The following is a 13,187-nucleotide window of genomic DNA, read 5'->3' as shown; positions in this document are numbered from 1 at the left end:
GCACTAGATCTTAGATACTTATGGAAACAGGAAATGCCCATTCCGTAGGGCATCATGTCTGATGTGTTCTCCAGGGTGATTATTCCATAATCACAACCAAGGGACTCTTGATAAAATACTATGGTAATCTTTTCAAGTTTCTAGAAAATACTCAACTCTAAGAAGTTCCATGATATGTCACATGGAAAATACTATCAGGAGATGCACACAGATGACCATGGAAGATTGCCATGAGGCAAGGCAAAAGAGTCCCTAATGGGTGCACATTCCATGCTATTTTAAATATCATCACACTGAAGTTCAATTATTAATGAAAACGTCATCATTTACTGTGTGATAATGAATATCTGAGCGTCGAGAATATTTTAAAAGCTGCCTGGGATGCATAACATTACACCAGATATTTGTCACCAAGAATACAATATTTACATATATAAAATATACACAAGCTTAGCAGCATCAAACAGTCTTTTGGGACAAACTAAAAGAATATCATTATTTTTTATGGTATAGTTATACTTCTGGCTCATTTCCAAGAACGGCTTTCTATGGAAATCATTTCAAGTCTGGAATTATGCTGTTTGCTTGCAGCAACATCACAGGAACTGTAGTGAGCCATATGTTGCTACTTAGCAACTTAGTACATAAGTCCCAAAGCATGTACTGATTTGAAAATTGAACAGAAATGATAATTGTCAAGTGATGCTGTGAGGCAAGTTGTCTTGGATTACCAAGCTATGCAGATGTTTGATGTTATACTTTTTTCCTGATTGACAGTTGAGTTTTTACTTATGTTAGCCTAAAGGTGATGAATTGACTTTTAAAGCCTTAGAGTAAGGCCCTAAGATGCCTCCATGAATATGAACACATTCTAGTGAACATAAGGAATTTGAAGTTCAGCTTTCTTAGTACATTCATCTTATTTCTCGTTGTGAAGTATAAATTCATGAGAAGCAGCATGAACATTTTTCATCTGTGGAATTTTCCTTTCTTGTCGCATTTTGAATACATGTATTTAAAGTTTAAAAGTATAGGCTGTAGATAACATCAAGTCATTTTCAGAGTATACCTGCTGAAAACAATGCACATGACAACCTCAAGTCTACTAGTTTCAATGGATCTACTCTGAGTAAAATCATAAATATAGATTAATCCTACAACCAATAAAGGGCATTTTAGCATCCTTTTGGTAAATACTTGAGATGGTCCTATGGCATAAAATGTGTAACCAACTTCTAAAAATACCTTAAAATATCCCAAGGAAGTGATACCTGGTGTTTTAATATGCATAGTATAGACATATCAGCAGAAGGAAAATGGCTCAGTTGGAAAATGTGGAGGTACATTCTTTGTTCAAAACTATTTAAGACAGACATAATGATTCTCTGAAAGGTAGCAGCTGCTTTGTAACAGCAATCATTCAGAGAGTTTGTACTTCTACAGTTTCAAACAAATTCAATTAGCCCTTGTGCTTCAAAGCCCTTAAGGCATGAACAAGATGATGCCTGGTTGCTTTAATCTAACACAGTACTGCTAAACTTGTCAAGACAGTTTTTTGGATGTAAAGGTTAAAGAAGAATATCCCACCCCCAAATTTTAATCAAACAGTTCTATTCAAAACTACGTGCAGAGTTTATAGCAGTCTTAGCCAAGCAAGTTCAATCATAGAAGTTCCAAAAGGCACTCTAAAATGAATTCAGCAGGCAACTGGGAAGTACCGTAATCTTCTGGGAACACTCTCTTTTTAAACACAGCTTTAAAAAAGAAAATATTTAACATCATGTCCCAGTCATGTTAAAGTTTGTTTAATTACAGAATGAAGGGTATGTGGGTGTGTGGTAATATATACGGTATGTGTGTGTATATATATGAGAAAGTTGTAACATACTATGGATTATTACCTGCCAGCATCAGAAACAAATGTCTGGACTAGCCAGACCTGATTCAGCATGAACTTTTGTTTGCTTTTTAGTATTTTATTGTCTGGTCTGTTTTGTAACTCTGAAGGTCTAAACAGGCCATGTGGTGGGTTAGAATTTATTAGGGGTAATAGGGTGCCCTTGCAATTGAATACACCAGTTCTTTAGACCAAACAGACCTGAACGTGATAAGTTAAGCAATTTGTGGCACCTTTGGCTTATAATGATGAAGTTGTCTGTAGTCAGATAAACAAATAGCATGCACCTGTAAAGAGGATTTCCTAAAGGTAAAACAACTGCTTGGGAATGATCATGCTGGCAAAACAGCTGCTTGCATTCTGGAGAGCAAACGAGGTAGTGTCTTCAACAACTGCCAATTCTGGCGTTTTATCAGTGCTATCTCATTAGCTGGAAACAAGGCTTAAATGCTTTGTTTATAAATTATGATTATTTCTGATTGCAGCAGTTACTGATAGTGCCACTCATTTGCAATGCAACTCTTTGAATTTGTTTAATTACAATTTGAAACAAGGCAGAGAAGATTAATTAACCCACCTGGCTGGCTGGCACGTACTCCTGGCTCGGCTCTGACATACTCATATACATGTTCTCACCGTCAAACTGCAAATGAAAAAGAAATAAATATACATTTATTTATCTATCTATCTGTGGATTAAAAATTAGCAACTTCGAATGCTTCTAGCGTCAAGTGACAAACGGTCGCTATTAAAAAATTATAGCCTGGTTTAAAAGATGTGTAACTGCAAGTGCACGTCTTGTCTTTGATGTTCCTGTTGTCATCCTTATTGACCCTGGATGCCAGTGATTAGGAGTAATTAGTGCTCTAGTAATTACAGCAGGCAATGAATGGTTTCCTTTCATCTGCAATCTGTTTTAAAACAAAATGGCTCATTTTGTGCACCATGTAAGCGGTAGTGAATCGAATTTTTTTTTTTACAAGAAAACCAGGATAATGGAAAAGTTTAAAAATGGCTCTTTACAGAATATATGTTTCAGTACTGATAAATAACAACTTATAATCAGTTAAATATTTATTAAATACCCATTTTAAAAAAGGAAAAAGCTTTAGAAATTAGAGGTGGTAAATATATGTAGCTAAACAAAGACATGTTAAGGCAACAGTTGACTTGATAGAGTGAAAATAAATTACTCTCTGCTACCTTAACTGAAATTACCATCCCCAAACTGATAGAAAAGATATACATTTCATGTTATTCAATACAGTTGTATGATAAATCTCTTTGTCAGTGTAACATTACATAACCTATTATATAAATACCATCAAGTACACAGAACTATGAAATGAAGACACCTTTTATCGCCAAGTGTTGTTTATTTCATACTTCATATTCCACTCTTAAGTATGCATCTAAATGTGCATGTAATTCTCATTGTTTTCCTACTTAACTTTAGAAGAAGATTAAGAGACAAATCCTGAGAATTGTACTATACTTGTTAAAATTGTTTCTCCACGGTATTGTTGGGTATATTTTGTGCAATTTACTCACAGGTGTAAGAGATCATATAAAGTTAGAGCAAGGAATTAATGAAGTTTTTGTTTTGTTTTTTAAGTATATAACAAGGAGCCAGGATTTTATCCCAACAGCATTCAAGTTACAAAACCTACCTTTTGTACCAAATCACTTTCCTGTATCATGTTATTTTAGAGTACTAAACAATGCAATCCTATACAGTCTAATTAGCATTAAGCTCCATTGAGTTGAATGGAGCACAGTTCCAGGTGAATGTGGGTAGGATTACAGTTTTAATTAAACCAGTTTTTTTTGTTTTGTTTTTTGGAAGCCTCTCTGGCTTGTTGTATCCAGTGTTTGACTTGTGCAAAGCTAGCCTTTTTAGATTGCAATCTTATACCCACTGACCTGGGAAACACAACTGGACTCAATGGGATTTGCTTCTGTGTAGACATGTATAGGATTGCCCTGTTATAATCCTTGACAAGAATTAAAATGACAGGAGTTAAAATTGAACTCTTTCCCAGCTTCCTCGCCATCCTTGTTCACTCACACCTTTCCTGAAAACCATTTGCAGTAGGAGAAAGTAAAATCATTTTAATCTGCTGTACCTACAAGACGACAAACTGCCTACTACAAAACACAGCCCTAGACAGCCCAGAGAAAGTCCACTGACTCTGGAGTGAGGTTTTCTGACTCACAATTGTTTAACAAAAGCAACAATGTCTTTTTCCTACCTAATCTAGGCTGTTGAAATGAAGGTAGCCAGGAGAGAACTTTTGTGTGAGAAAGCTGTGAATTCAGTTCCAATACTGAATAAAATAATAATCCCTGGATTTGGAATGTGCTCAGAGGCACCTAGTTCTTCACTTCTAGCTATATGTCTTTTGCACCACACTCTGGTTGGTAGATCCTGGATTTCTAAAAACAACAACCCCAAACTAGATCTAACAAGCCTGAAGTATGCCCATATATAAATGTTCAAATTCAGATTCTTATGTGACATTCTTAAGCCAAAAACTATTCCATTGGATTTAATGGAATCTACCTCTCAGTATGGGACTGTACTGTTAATTTACTAGAATCAACTCATCAGCCAGACTGATGTCAATCCAAGAATATTTATAGTCCTCTGGCTTAACTGGTTTGACTACGCTTTCTTTAGCTATATGATACTTAGCCCAAGCTTATATATCTGGGCTTCCAAGTGCCATGCTAATGCTAGTTGAAACCCATTGTTATATGAAAATTAATATGATACTTCAAACATGATAAATTACTTCTGACAAATTTTCTTTTCACATTAAATTGGTACTGCATGAGCAGTTGGGTGAAACCAACAAGAAGGGGAAGAAGACTATCAGGAATCTGTAGCATGATTCCTAGTATGACTTGAAACGAATAAAGGATTCTATACACCTTGTAAATGAAAAAAGTACTATGCAGTTAACACTGTACCCTAACATTGAAGTAGGACTTTTACTTGAAATTTGTATGGCAGAAAATAGTCAACCCTTTCTGCTGAAATCACTAAATATTTAATGTGGCATAGGAGTGGGTGGTTGTGCCTGCAACTTTGATTAAAATCTTATGCACACTAATTGATTTTTATCATGGTGCAAACCTCATCCTTCACAAATTGCCAGCATGCTGGCACATGGGAAGTGGAGCTTCAGAGCTGCCCTCCTGACACCAGAGTCACTGCTGCTTAGCTGGATGGACCTAGGGCAGGATGGTGGTGAGGTTATGGCTATCTCTGTGCACAGGTTTACCACTGCTGAGATTCCTGCCATTACACTCATGTAGTCCTCATCTTGCTGTGTCCAGCCCTGCCAATGTCAGGAAGGTGACTCCACCCCACCACTGCTAGTGAGTTGAATCAGGTCATTAGCATGAGGGGATCTGAACTGCACCTCCTCAACGCCTGCAATTTGTTTGTGTCAGGAAAGCTTCCTTTTACTCTGATGGGACAATTTTGCCAACCCAAATTGTTGGTGTGTAGGTGCACGATCCTGATTGGAAGCACTCCGGGGGAGAATAATTAAAGCCTCCCTACCCTCGCTCCCCAAATGCTAGGTTTTCAGTCTGAATTTGACATGGCAATCTCTTAAAAGAAAACAATTGTAGTCAAGGGCAAATTATATGATGAATGTGTCATGTAACCTGGCTGTAAGACCCTTTAAGTACTGTGGAACATCCAAGCAGACATGCATTAACAGGATATTCCTCCTATACATGCCTACTCAGAAGCATGTCCCATTTAGTTCAGGTAACTGTGTTGAGAATTGTGGCCCAAAACAGGCTGTCAAACCAAGGTATTTGAATTAAAGACAATTTAGTACCATGTAATCAATGACTTAATTAGATTGTGCATTGTTGATGTGTACAAGTCTTTAGAAGACTATTATCCCCTCTGAAAACAACTAAAAATAAAATTAATTAATTAAGAAAAACCAGCTAGTGAGAGAAGCACTACTAATGGCAAGAATCCTTATCTGTTTTCAAAAATAGTGTGTCTGAGAACTAAAATCCAAACTGAGCTATATATATATTTATTGAGCAATCTGAATGTACCTGGTCAGCTAGAATGCTACATCTCAAAGACTTAATAGAAGAAATGTCAAGCTAGAATGTGAAGGACATGAAAGGTCTGCATATACTAAAGCTTCATATAATACAGTCAAGCAGAAGAAAATCAGGTGTAGGAACTATTACAGTGGGAGACCATCCATGGAGAGCAACAGAAAATAAAGTGTAAAACCAAGACTGATACAAAGAAAGAACATTATGAGCAGAATAACACTTAACAAATAGCTGTAGCATTTTTCCAGTTGGAGGTTAAAAAAAAAGTGTGGATAAAATTTAGGGATTTTGATTGCTATGGTAAGTGAAATTCTGATACTTTGTACAATCTTGCCTTCTAATGGTTCCACCAGCTCAAGTTTTCAGGATCTGCACCAGAGCTGTTTCCCCAAAAAGTTTCTGCTATTTCTTCCCCATCAGTTAATTTTATTTCACTTCCTTGATAAAAAGGTCTAAAACGCTCAATTTGGGCTGCTGACCGTTTTGCCAAACTGCAATATGCAATATTCTGTATCAATGCTCTACATTCACCGCCAGCTAAGAGATCTGAAAAACCTCAGTGAAAACTACTGTAAGTGTGCCCATTTGTATTACATGCTTGTTACTAGGTCACCAAACAAAGTATTTATGTTCTGGACAGATAATTAAAGCAGGGATGTTTACAGTCTATATTATGCAAGTCCCAACTGTTGAATATACCCTTGTGTCCTTTGGCTGACCAACATAGGCAGACTAGTACTTACCCAACACAAACATTACTTAAAGGAGGCAAGTATCCTACCAAAGACCTTGCAGTCCGAAAATGTACAAAATGCCTTTTTAGTGGCAGCAGCCCAGTTGTAGAATGCTCTCCAAAAGGAGGTTCACTTAGCATCAACGTTCTCAGCTTTACAGCACCAAGCAAAAATATTGTTGTTTACCCAGGCATCTGGATCTTTGTGTGGTTTGTGGGTTGTTGTTGTTTTTTGGTGTGTGTGGGGGGGCTATTCTTGATGTTCCTTTAGTTGGTATTTTTCTTATTCTTGATTACTGCTGGATGAACACTTCTAGCATCATGCATGCTTTCATTGCTTTTGGCTATGTTATGGAATCTTTGCATTCTCAACTTGTTATAAGAAACTTTGAGACTTTTTTCACTAAGAAGTGATTAAATAAAGTTAATAAATAATATATTACCCTTGGTTGCAGTGCCAAATGGGAGAGCAAAGCCAACATTAACTTTCATAGACTCAACTCCTGCATCAACAAACAAATAAATTGTTACCAAGGGTATAGGGGATGTCAGGTTCATTAAACAGATGTTTCTCAGCACTGTGATAGATGGGATGGAGATAGTTTCTAGGATGCTATGACAAGGGCTGTGTAGTTCCATAAGTTGAGTAAGGTAAAAGGAAAATAAATACAGTGGTAACTCGGGTTAAGAACTTAATTCATTCTGGAGGTCCGTTCTTAACCTGAAACTGCTCTTAACCTGAAGTACCACTTTAGCTAATGGGGCCTCTCACTGCCACCCTGCCACTGCCGCATGATTTCTGTTCTTATCTTGAAGTAAAGTTCTTAACCCGAGGTACTATTTCTGGGTTAGTGGCGTCTGTAACCTGAAGCGTCTGTAACCCAAGGTACTACTGTAAGGGTAATTGCAGGATTATTGTCAGAAAGAAACATCAACTGTGATGGCTTTCACATCTCTGCGGAAGAATGTTATAATACAGCAGCAGGAATTCAAAGGTTTGTGAATGGTATTAAGAATGGGAGGGGGAGATAAACCTGAATACGTCCTGTGACACAAGAAATATCGATGTGGAAAACATAAGCAGTAGAAGAATTAAGGGAAGGTGCACATGAGATCCAGCTGGGTTGAGATATGTTCTACCTGGGTTCAGACACTTAAGACTGGAATGGCCTATAAGTGAGACTCCTCACAATGATCGTGATGGAACCAACAGGTGCTGCAAGAAGGTCTTCCCACAAGAGAAACTGGCAATTTATTTGATGCAATTTCACTGTGAACAAAGCTATAGTGGATGACATCTCATTTGGCTGTCCACACATATACCACAAATACAGTGGTATTCTTATGTTATTTTAGACCCCGAGCTTAACAAGGGAAGGGGGCTTCTTTTGAAATGGTAATATCTCTTACTTCACTTACTTAAAAATGTGTTAAGGGAGCCCTGTGTCTTTGAGGATCCTCCTGTTCTTTATGCAGTGTGGGACCCTAGATGTCAGCTAGTTCCCTGCTGGAACTAATGGGCTAAGAAGATATGGAAGCAACCCCAATTTTATATGTGTGTTCCTATTCACTGGAAGTAGGACAAGAGAGGTGTGAATTGGGAAGGTTCTCCGCCTGAGTTCCTGTTAGGTAGGATTAACTATTTTCTTGTGTATTCAAGCAAAATTTAGCATCTGACTTGCTTTGCTATCATGAAAGGGTCTTTGTGGAGAGTTAAAAATTCTTAAAGAGACATAAGGGTATGAACTGGCTCTCCTTTGCACATACAGTATTGTCAAGTGATTAATATTGATGTGACAAATGGCCCCAAGCGCACAGGTTCTCCTAAAAGGTCACATTTTCTTCTCAACAATAAGTGATCAACTTCCATTCTGCATAGAGCAAGCAACTCAAATAAACCTATTTCCTGGAACATTATTCTTTTCCTTTTATTTTATTCCTGCTAGGATATTCTTCTTTAAATGGCTTAAGAATTCTAAACAGTCAGCACATTTTGATTGCTTATGCTGACTAAAAGTAGCCATTTTCACAAGTTTTAGATATAACTACATTTTTTGGCCTTCTAGCTAATATTATAATTTGATTTATTAGCTGCATATAATTTTCTTTTAAAAAAAACAGAAAGATTTTGCTCTATGGTGTAATTTGTTAGGAAGCACAGCATTACAAAATTCAAACACAACACACACACACACACACACACACATACAGAGAGAGAGAGAGAATATGAACCATAACCACTTAGTGATCCTCTGTATTTTAATGTGTTTGGGGAGGGTTACTAATGTTTTTAACCTATATTTTCCTGTAAAACACTAATCCCAAAAAAGCTTTCAAAGTGCAGTCATTTAAAAAACAAACCCAAAGCCCAGATCCAGAAAGAGCAATTTCTAGGGTTTGCTAGTCAGAAATGGAAAAATATGGATGAAGCAAAGGTAGATTACAGAAGTAAATCATCTACTGATTAGGCTAAAGGGGAAAAATTGATCTTGTTACAGAAACCATTATAGCTAAAAACAGAACGGCTCTGTAAATGATATGTCATTATAAAACTGAAACAGAATCTTCTCCTAACTTGGCAATACTTCATGTGATTTACACAGCAGTATGAAATTTCCAAGTGAAGGTAAACAAAACAAACAAAAAACCCTAAAAGGCACGAGCCCTTGTTTCTGGCAATACAACTATCTATCTATCATCTATATCTATCTATCTATCTATCTATCTATCTATCTATCTATCTATCTATCTATCATCTATCTATCTATCTATCATCTATCTATCTATCTATCTATCTATCTATCTATCTATCTATCTATCTATCATCTATCTATCTATCATCTATCTATCTATCATCTATCTATCTATCATCTATCTATCATCTATCTATCTATCTATCTATCTATCTATCTATCTATCTATCTATCTCTATCTATCTATCTATCTATCTATCTATCTATCTATATCTATCATCTCTATCATCTATATTTTTCTATCTATCATCTATCTATCTATCTATCTATCATCTATCTATCTATCATCTATCTATCATCTATCTATCATCTATCTATCTATCTATCATCTATCTATCTATCTATCTATCTATCTATCTATCTATCTAATCTATCTATCTATCATCTATCATCTATCTATATCATCTCCTAGGGTTCATCTTAAAGGAGAAGTGCCACTGTATACAACTCTATGTGCTTGGCTTTTGTGCCGTATGGAACCCTGATCATGCAAAGTTCAGGTACCTGTGCTCATTGTGTGGAGAGACACATTATGCCATGGGCAAGGCCAGTAATGTAGACTCCATTCCCCTTCTATTCATGGAATGCTCTTCTCCTATAACACACCTTAGCCTACCTCATGGTACTGCTGTTGTGAGGATGAACTGAAGTGGGGGAGAAATATGTTCACCACCTTCAGCTCCCTGAAGGAAAGGTGAGACATAGATGCAATTACCGGTAATAAATAAATAAGCCATGACTGCTGTGTTTCCCATGTCTCATGACTGTGGCATGTGTGATTGGGATCTTTTTTTCCTTTTTCCCCCTTTTGCCTTCAGCATTTATCAATTTTTAAAAGTTCAGAAAATGACTCCAGAACAAACAGTTTTTTCCTTTCTCACTCCTTTCTCAGGAGCATGCTTGTGAAAAATAATATGCAGATTAAGAACCCAATCTCATGTTCAGCTGCTCCACAAAAATAAAGATGTATATTTAATAGTTTTACATGAGTTTAAAAGCACATATACATTTTGATCATTAAGTAAATTGTTGTAATGCTGTCAAAATTCTCCAGATCTAAACAACATGATCCAATTTATGGACTATCGATACTATTGCTCCGCCATACTTCCATTTTTATTGTTGTTGCTTTTTAAAATTAAAGATCTAGACTTCTGAGCAAATACAAATTATATACAGAGCATACGATTTACATATTTTTTCTTACAGATTACCATTATGTATGATCATGTATGTGCATTAATTAAAAACAAGCAGAAAAATGAATCCTGATTCAATATTAAAATCATACCAACATTCCTTTTTGCCTTGCAATTTAATCACTTGATTATACATAGCACAAAAAAGAAGAATCATCTCCTAAACTGAAAGTGATCACCAGTGGGATTTCACCATTGGTGCCAGTTATATGGAAAATACCATAGAAGCTGCTTCCAGTCAACCACAAAGATCATATTATAGCACTGGTGGTGAAAACAATCCTTAAGAAACATAAATATTATTAAAATTATGAGTGTTTACTTCTCACTTAATTTGTTCTTATAGTACCTGTGGAAATATAGAGGAGATGAATGTTTTTGGTTAAATGTGCAATACAAGCAGAATGAATTTTGAAGCCATAGAACAGAGGTCAAGCCTCCATTTCATTCATTTCTTGTACCTCTGACAGAAGTTAATGCAACACTTTAAGAGAGGTTGTAAGTCTGTTTAGCTTTCTGCCTTGAGCTGCATGTGTCAGTGCCTGGCTGAGTCTCAAAATTATTGTCATCTCTCTCTGCAGTGAATGAAGATGCAGCACTGAGCACAGCAGGCTAGCAAAAGCAGGATCAAACTAAGTGGAGGAGAAGGAGAGTCCAGACAGAGACATGGTGAATATATCAGACACCACAGGGTGGGCTACCATATTGCTTAGTGTAAGGCTGTGGGCATGCAGAGGTGAACTATGCACCCTCTCTGTGGGATTTCATCTTCCTTTGACCTTGTGGGTTAAATGCATTTTTAAAAAGACCACTGAAATCCTGAAACACTGAATAAACTGTTTATTGAATATAGAGATGAAAGCAATCAGACACATCTGAAGAGGACAGGCAACACTGAAGCTGCCTCCCAATTCTGGCAGATGTGCTCAACCTTTCAAGGATAGATTAGTTTTGTAGAATCCCAAAAGCACCTTGTTGTAAACATCTTAGAGCAATAAATATGATCATTCATTTAAAAACAGAATTCACGGGAAGAGAAACTACTGCATTTTAAATGAGCAGCTTTTTTAGGTCTGTAAGTTCTGAAAATAAATGACAAGGATTGTTCTTCCATCTTTGCTTGTAAAACTAGGACCTGCTTCATGGTACCATCCATCTGTGTAATGACAATCGGCTGCTGGAAGGAGAACCTTTTCTGCTATGGAACAACCTCATTCTGGAGCTGAGCAAGAATTCATCTTTGCTTGTCTATTTGGAAGGAATGGGGAAGCTTCTGGGTTTCTTTTTGTGTGTGTGTGTTTTCCATCTGGCATCTGGGATTTCCATTCAGGGGCATGGCTTTCAATAGGGTCATATACAGTATTTGTTCTTTCATTTATCTTAGTATCTTAGAAAAATAATCACAGTGATGATTCTAGTATTATCCCCTTCCCCCAGTTGTGAACCATTTAGAATACAGTCATACCTCGGGTTACAGCCACTTCAGGTTGCATTTTTTTGGGTTGCGGACCACTGGAAGTACCGGAACGGGTTACTTCCGGGTTTTGGCAGTCGCGCAGGCACAGAAGCGCGGAAGTGCAACCCGCGCATGCGCAGACCCGGGTTGCGAACGCTGCAGGTTGCTAATGTGCATCCCGTACAGATCACATTCGCAACCCAAGCGTCCACTGTACATGGTGGGGAAAGTGGATATGCACTTCAAGCAAATATCAAAATATGTATTTTGATAAGTCAGTGATGGATTAATTAAATGCTCTGCATCTTGGAGCAACTTGTTATTTTCTTATAATAGCTCCTTTTGTGGGAGATATCACCACACAGGAAAAAATGTGGGTGACAGAGAGGGGCAGAGGCAGCCACCAACCTCCTATTCACCCAGAAGCAGAGGCCCATTACAGCAAAAAAAAAAAAGCCAGCTTGCAGAACATTGAGCTTTGTGGTAGAGACAGCCATTAGCTTCCCAGCTGCACTAGCTTGCAAGCAGATATACCTATCTAGCAGTGGTCATTCTGCAATGGACCACCGCCATTGGATAAAGTCAACTCACAAGTATGCAAGTAGGGGGAGGCCTAAGTTATGGACGGCACCTGGGTGCCGTCATCAAGGGCAGCCTGCCCAAGTTCCCCCATGCCAGAGCCAAGTCTGTGTTAAACCAGCCAGATTATTCACTGCTTTTGCCTTTACAAGATCTTTCCCTTCTGTATATTGAATTAATAGGATTTATTGAAGACCTACATTTGTGGGGCTTCGCTAGGAACCTCTTTCAGACTACTGTACTACATGCACTAGGAACAACTCAGAAAAAGACAGAAATCCCACAGTGGCCTAATTTTGTCTTACACATCTGCAAGCAATATGGGGGGTAAAGCAGAAGCAACAGATTAAGCTGCTGTGTCCTGACCAACAACAGGGGGCCATTTTAACTGCAGCATTTCACTTTTTCCAGGTCAAGGCATTCTGAATCATTTAGATTTTAAAAAAAACACTGCAAGCACCTCTCCACTAAC

At 37.5% G+C, this 13,187-nt stretch overlaps 1 protein-coding gene across 3 annotated transcripts in view; it reads right to left on the bottom strand.

Moving 5' to 3' along the window:
* Positions 1 to 13,187, bottom strand: part of TOX (thymocyte selection associated high mobility group box) — a 188,217-nt gene that overhangs the window by 84,315 nt on the left and 90,715 nt on the right. For all 3 annotated transcript variants that reach the window (XM_081917547.1, XM_081917548.1, XM_081917549.1), the window contains exon 2: positions 2,475 to 2,540. In XM_081917547.1, coding sequence (XP_081773673.1) covers positions 2,475 to 2,540 — 66 coding nt within the window. The remainder of the gene's footprint in view (positions 1 to 2,474; positions 2,541 to 13,187) is intronic.

Source organism: Podarcis melisellensis (assembly GCF_964234715.1).
Source record: "Podarcis melisellensis genome assembly, chromosome: 7".
In the NCBI taxonomy this organism is placed as follows: domain Eukaryota; kingdom Metazoa; phylum Chordata; class Lepidosauria; order Squamata; family Lacertidae; genus Podarcis; species Podarcis melisellensis.
Note: the sequence above shows the minus strand (reverse complement) of the source record. Positions and strands in the feature narration are given on the sequence as shown.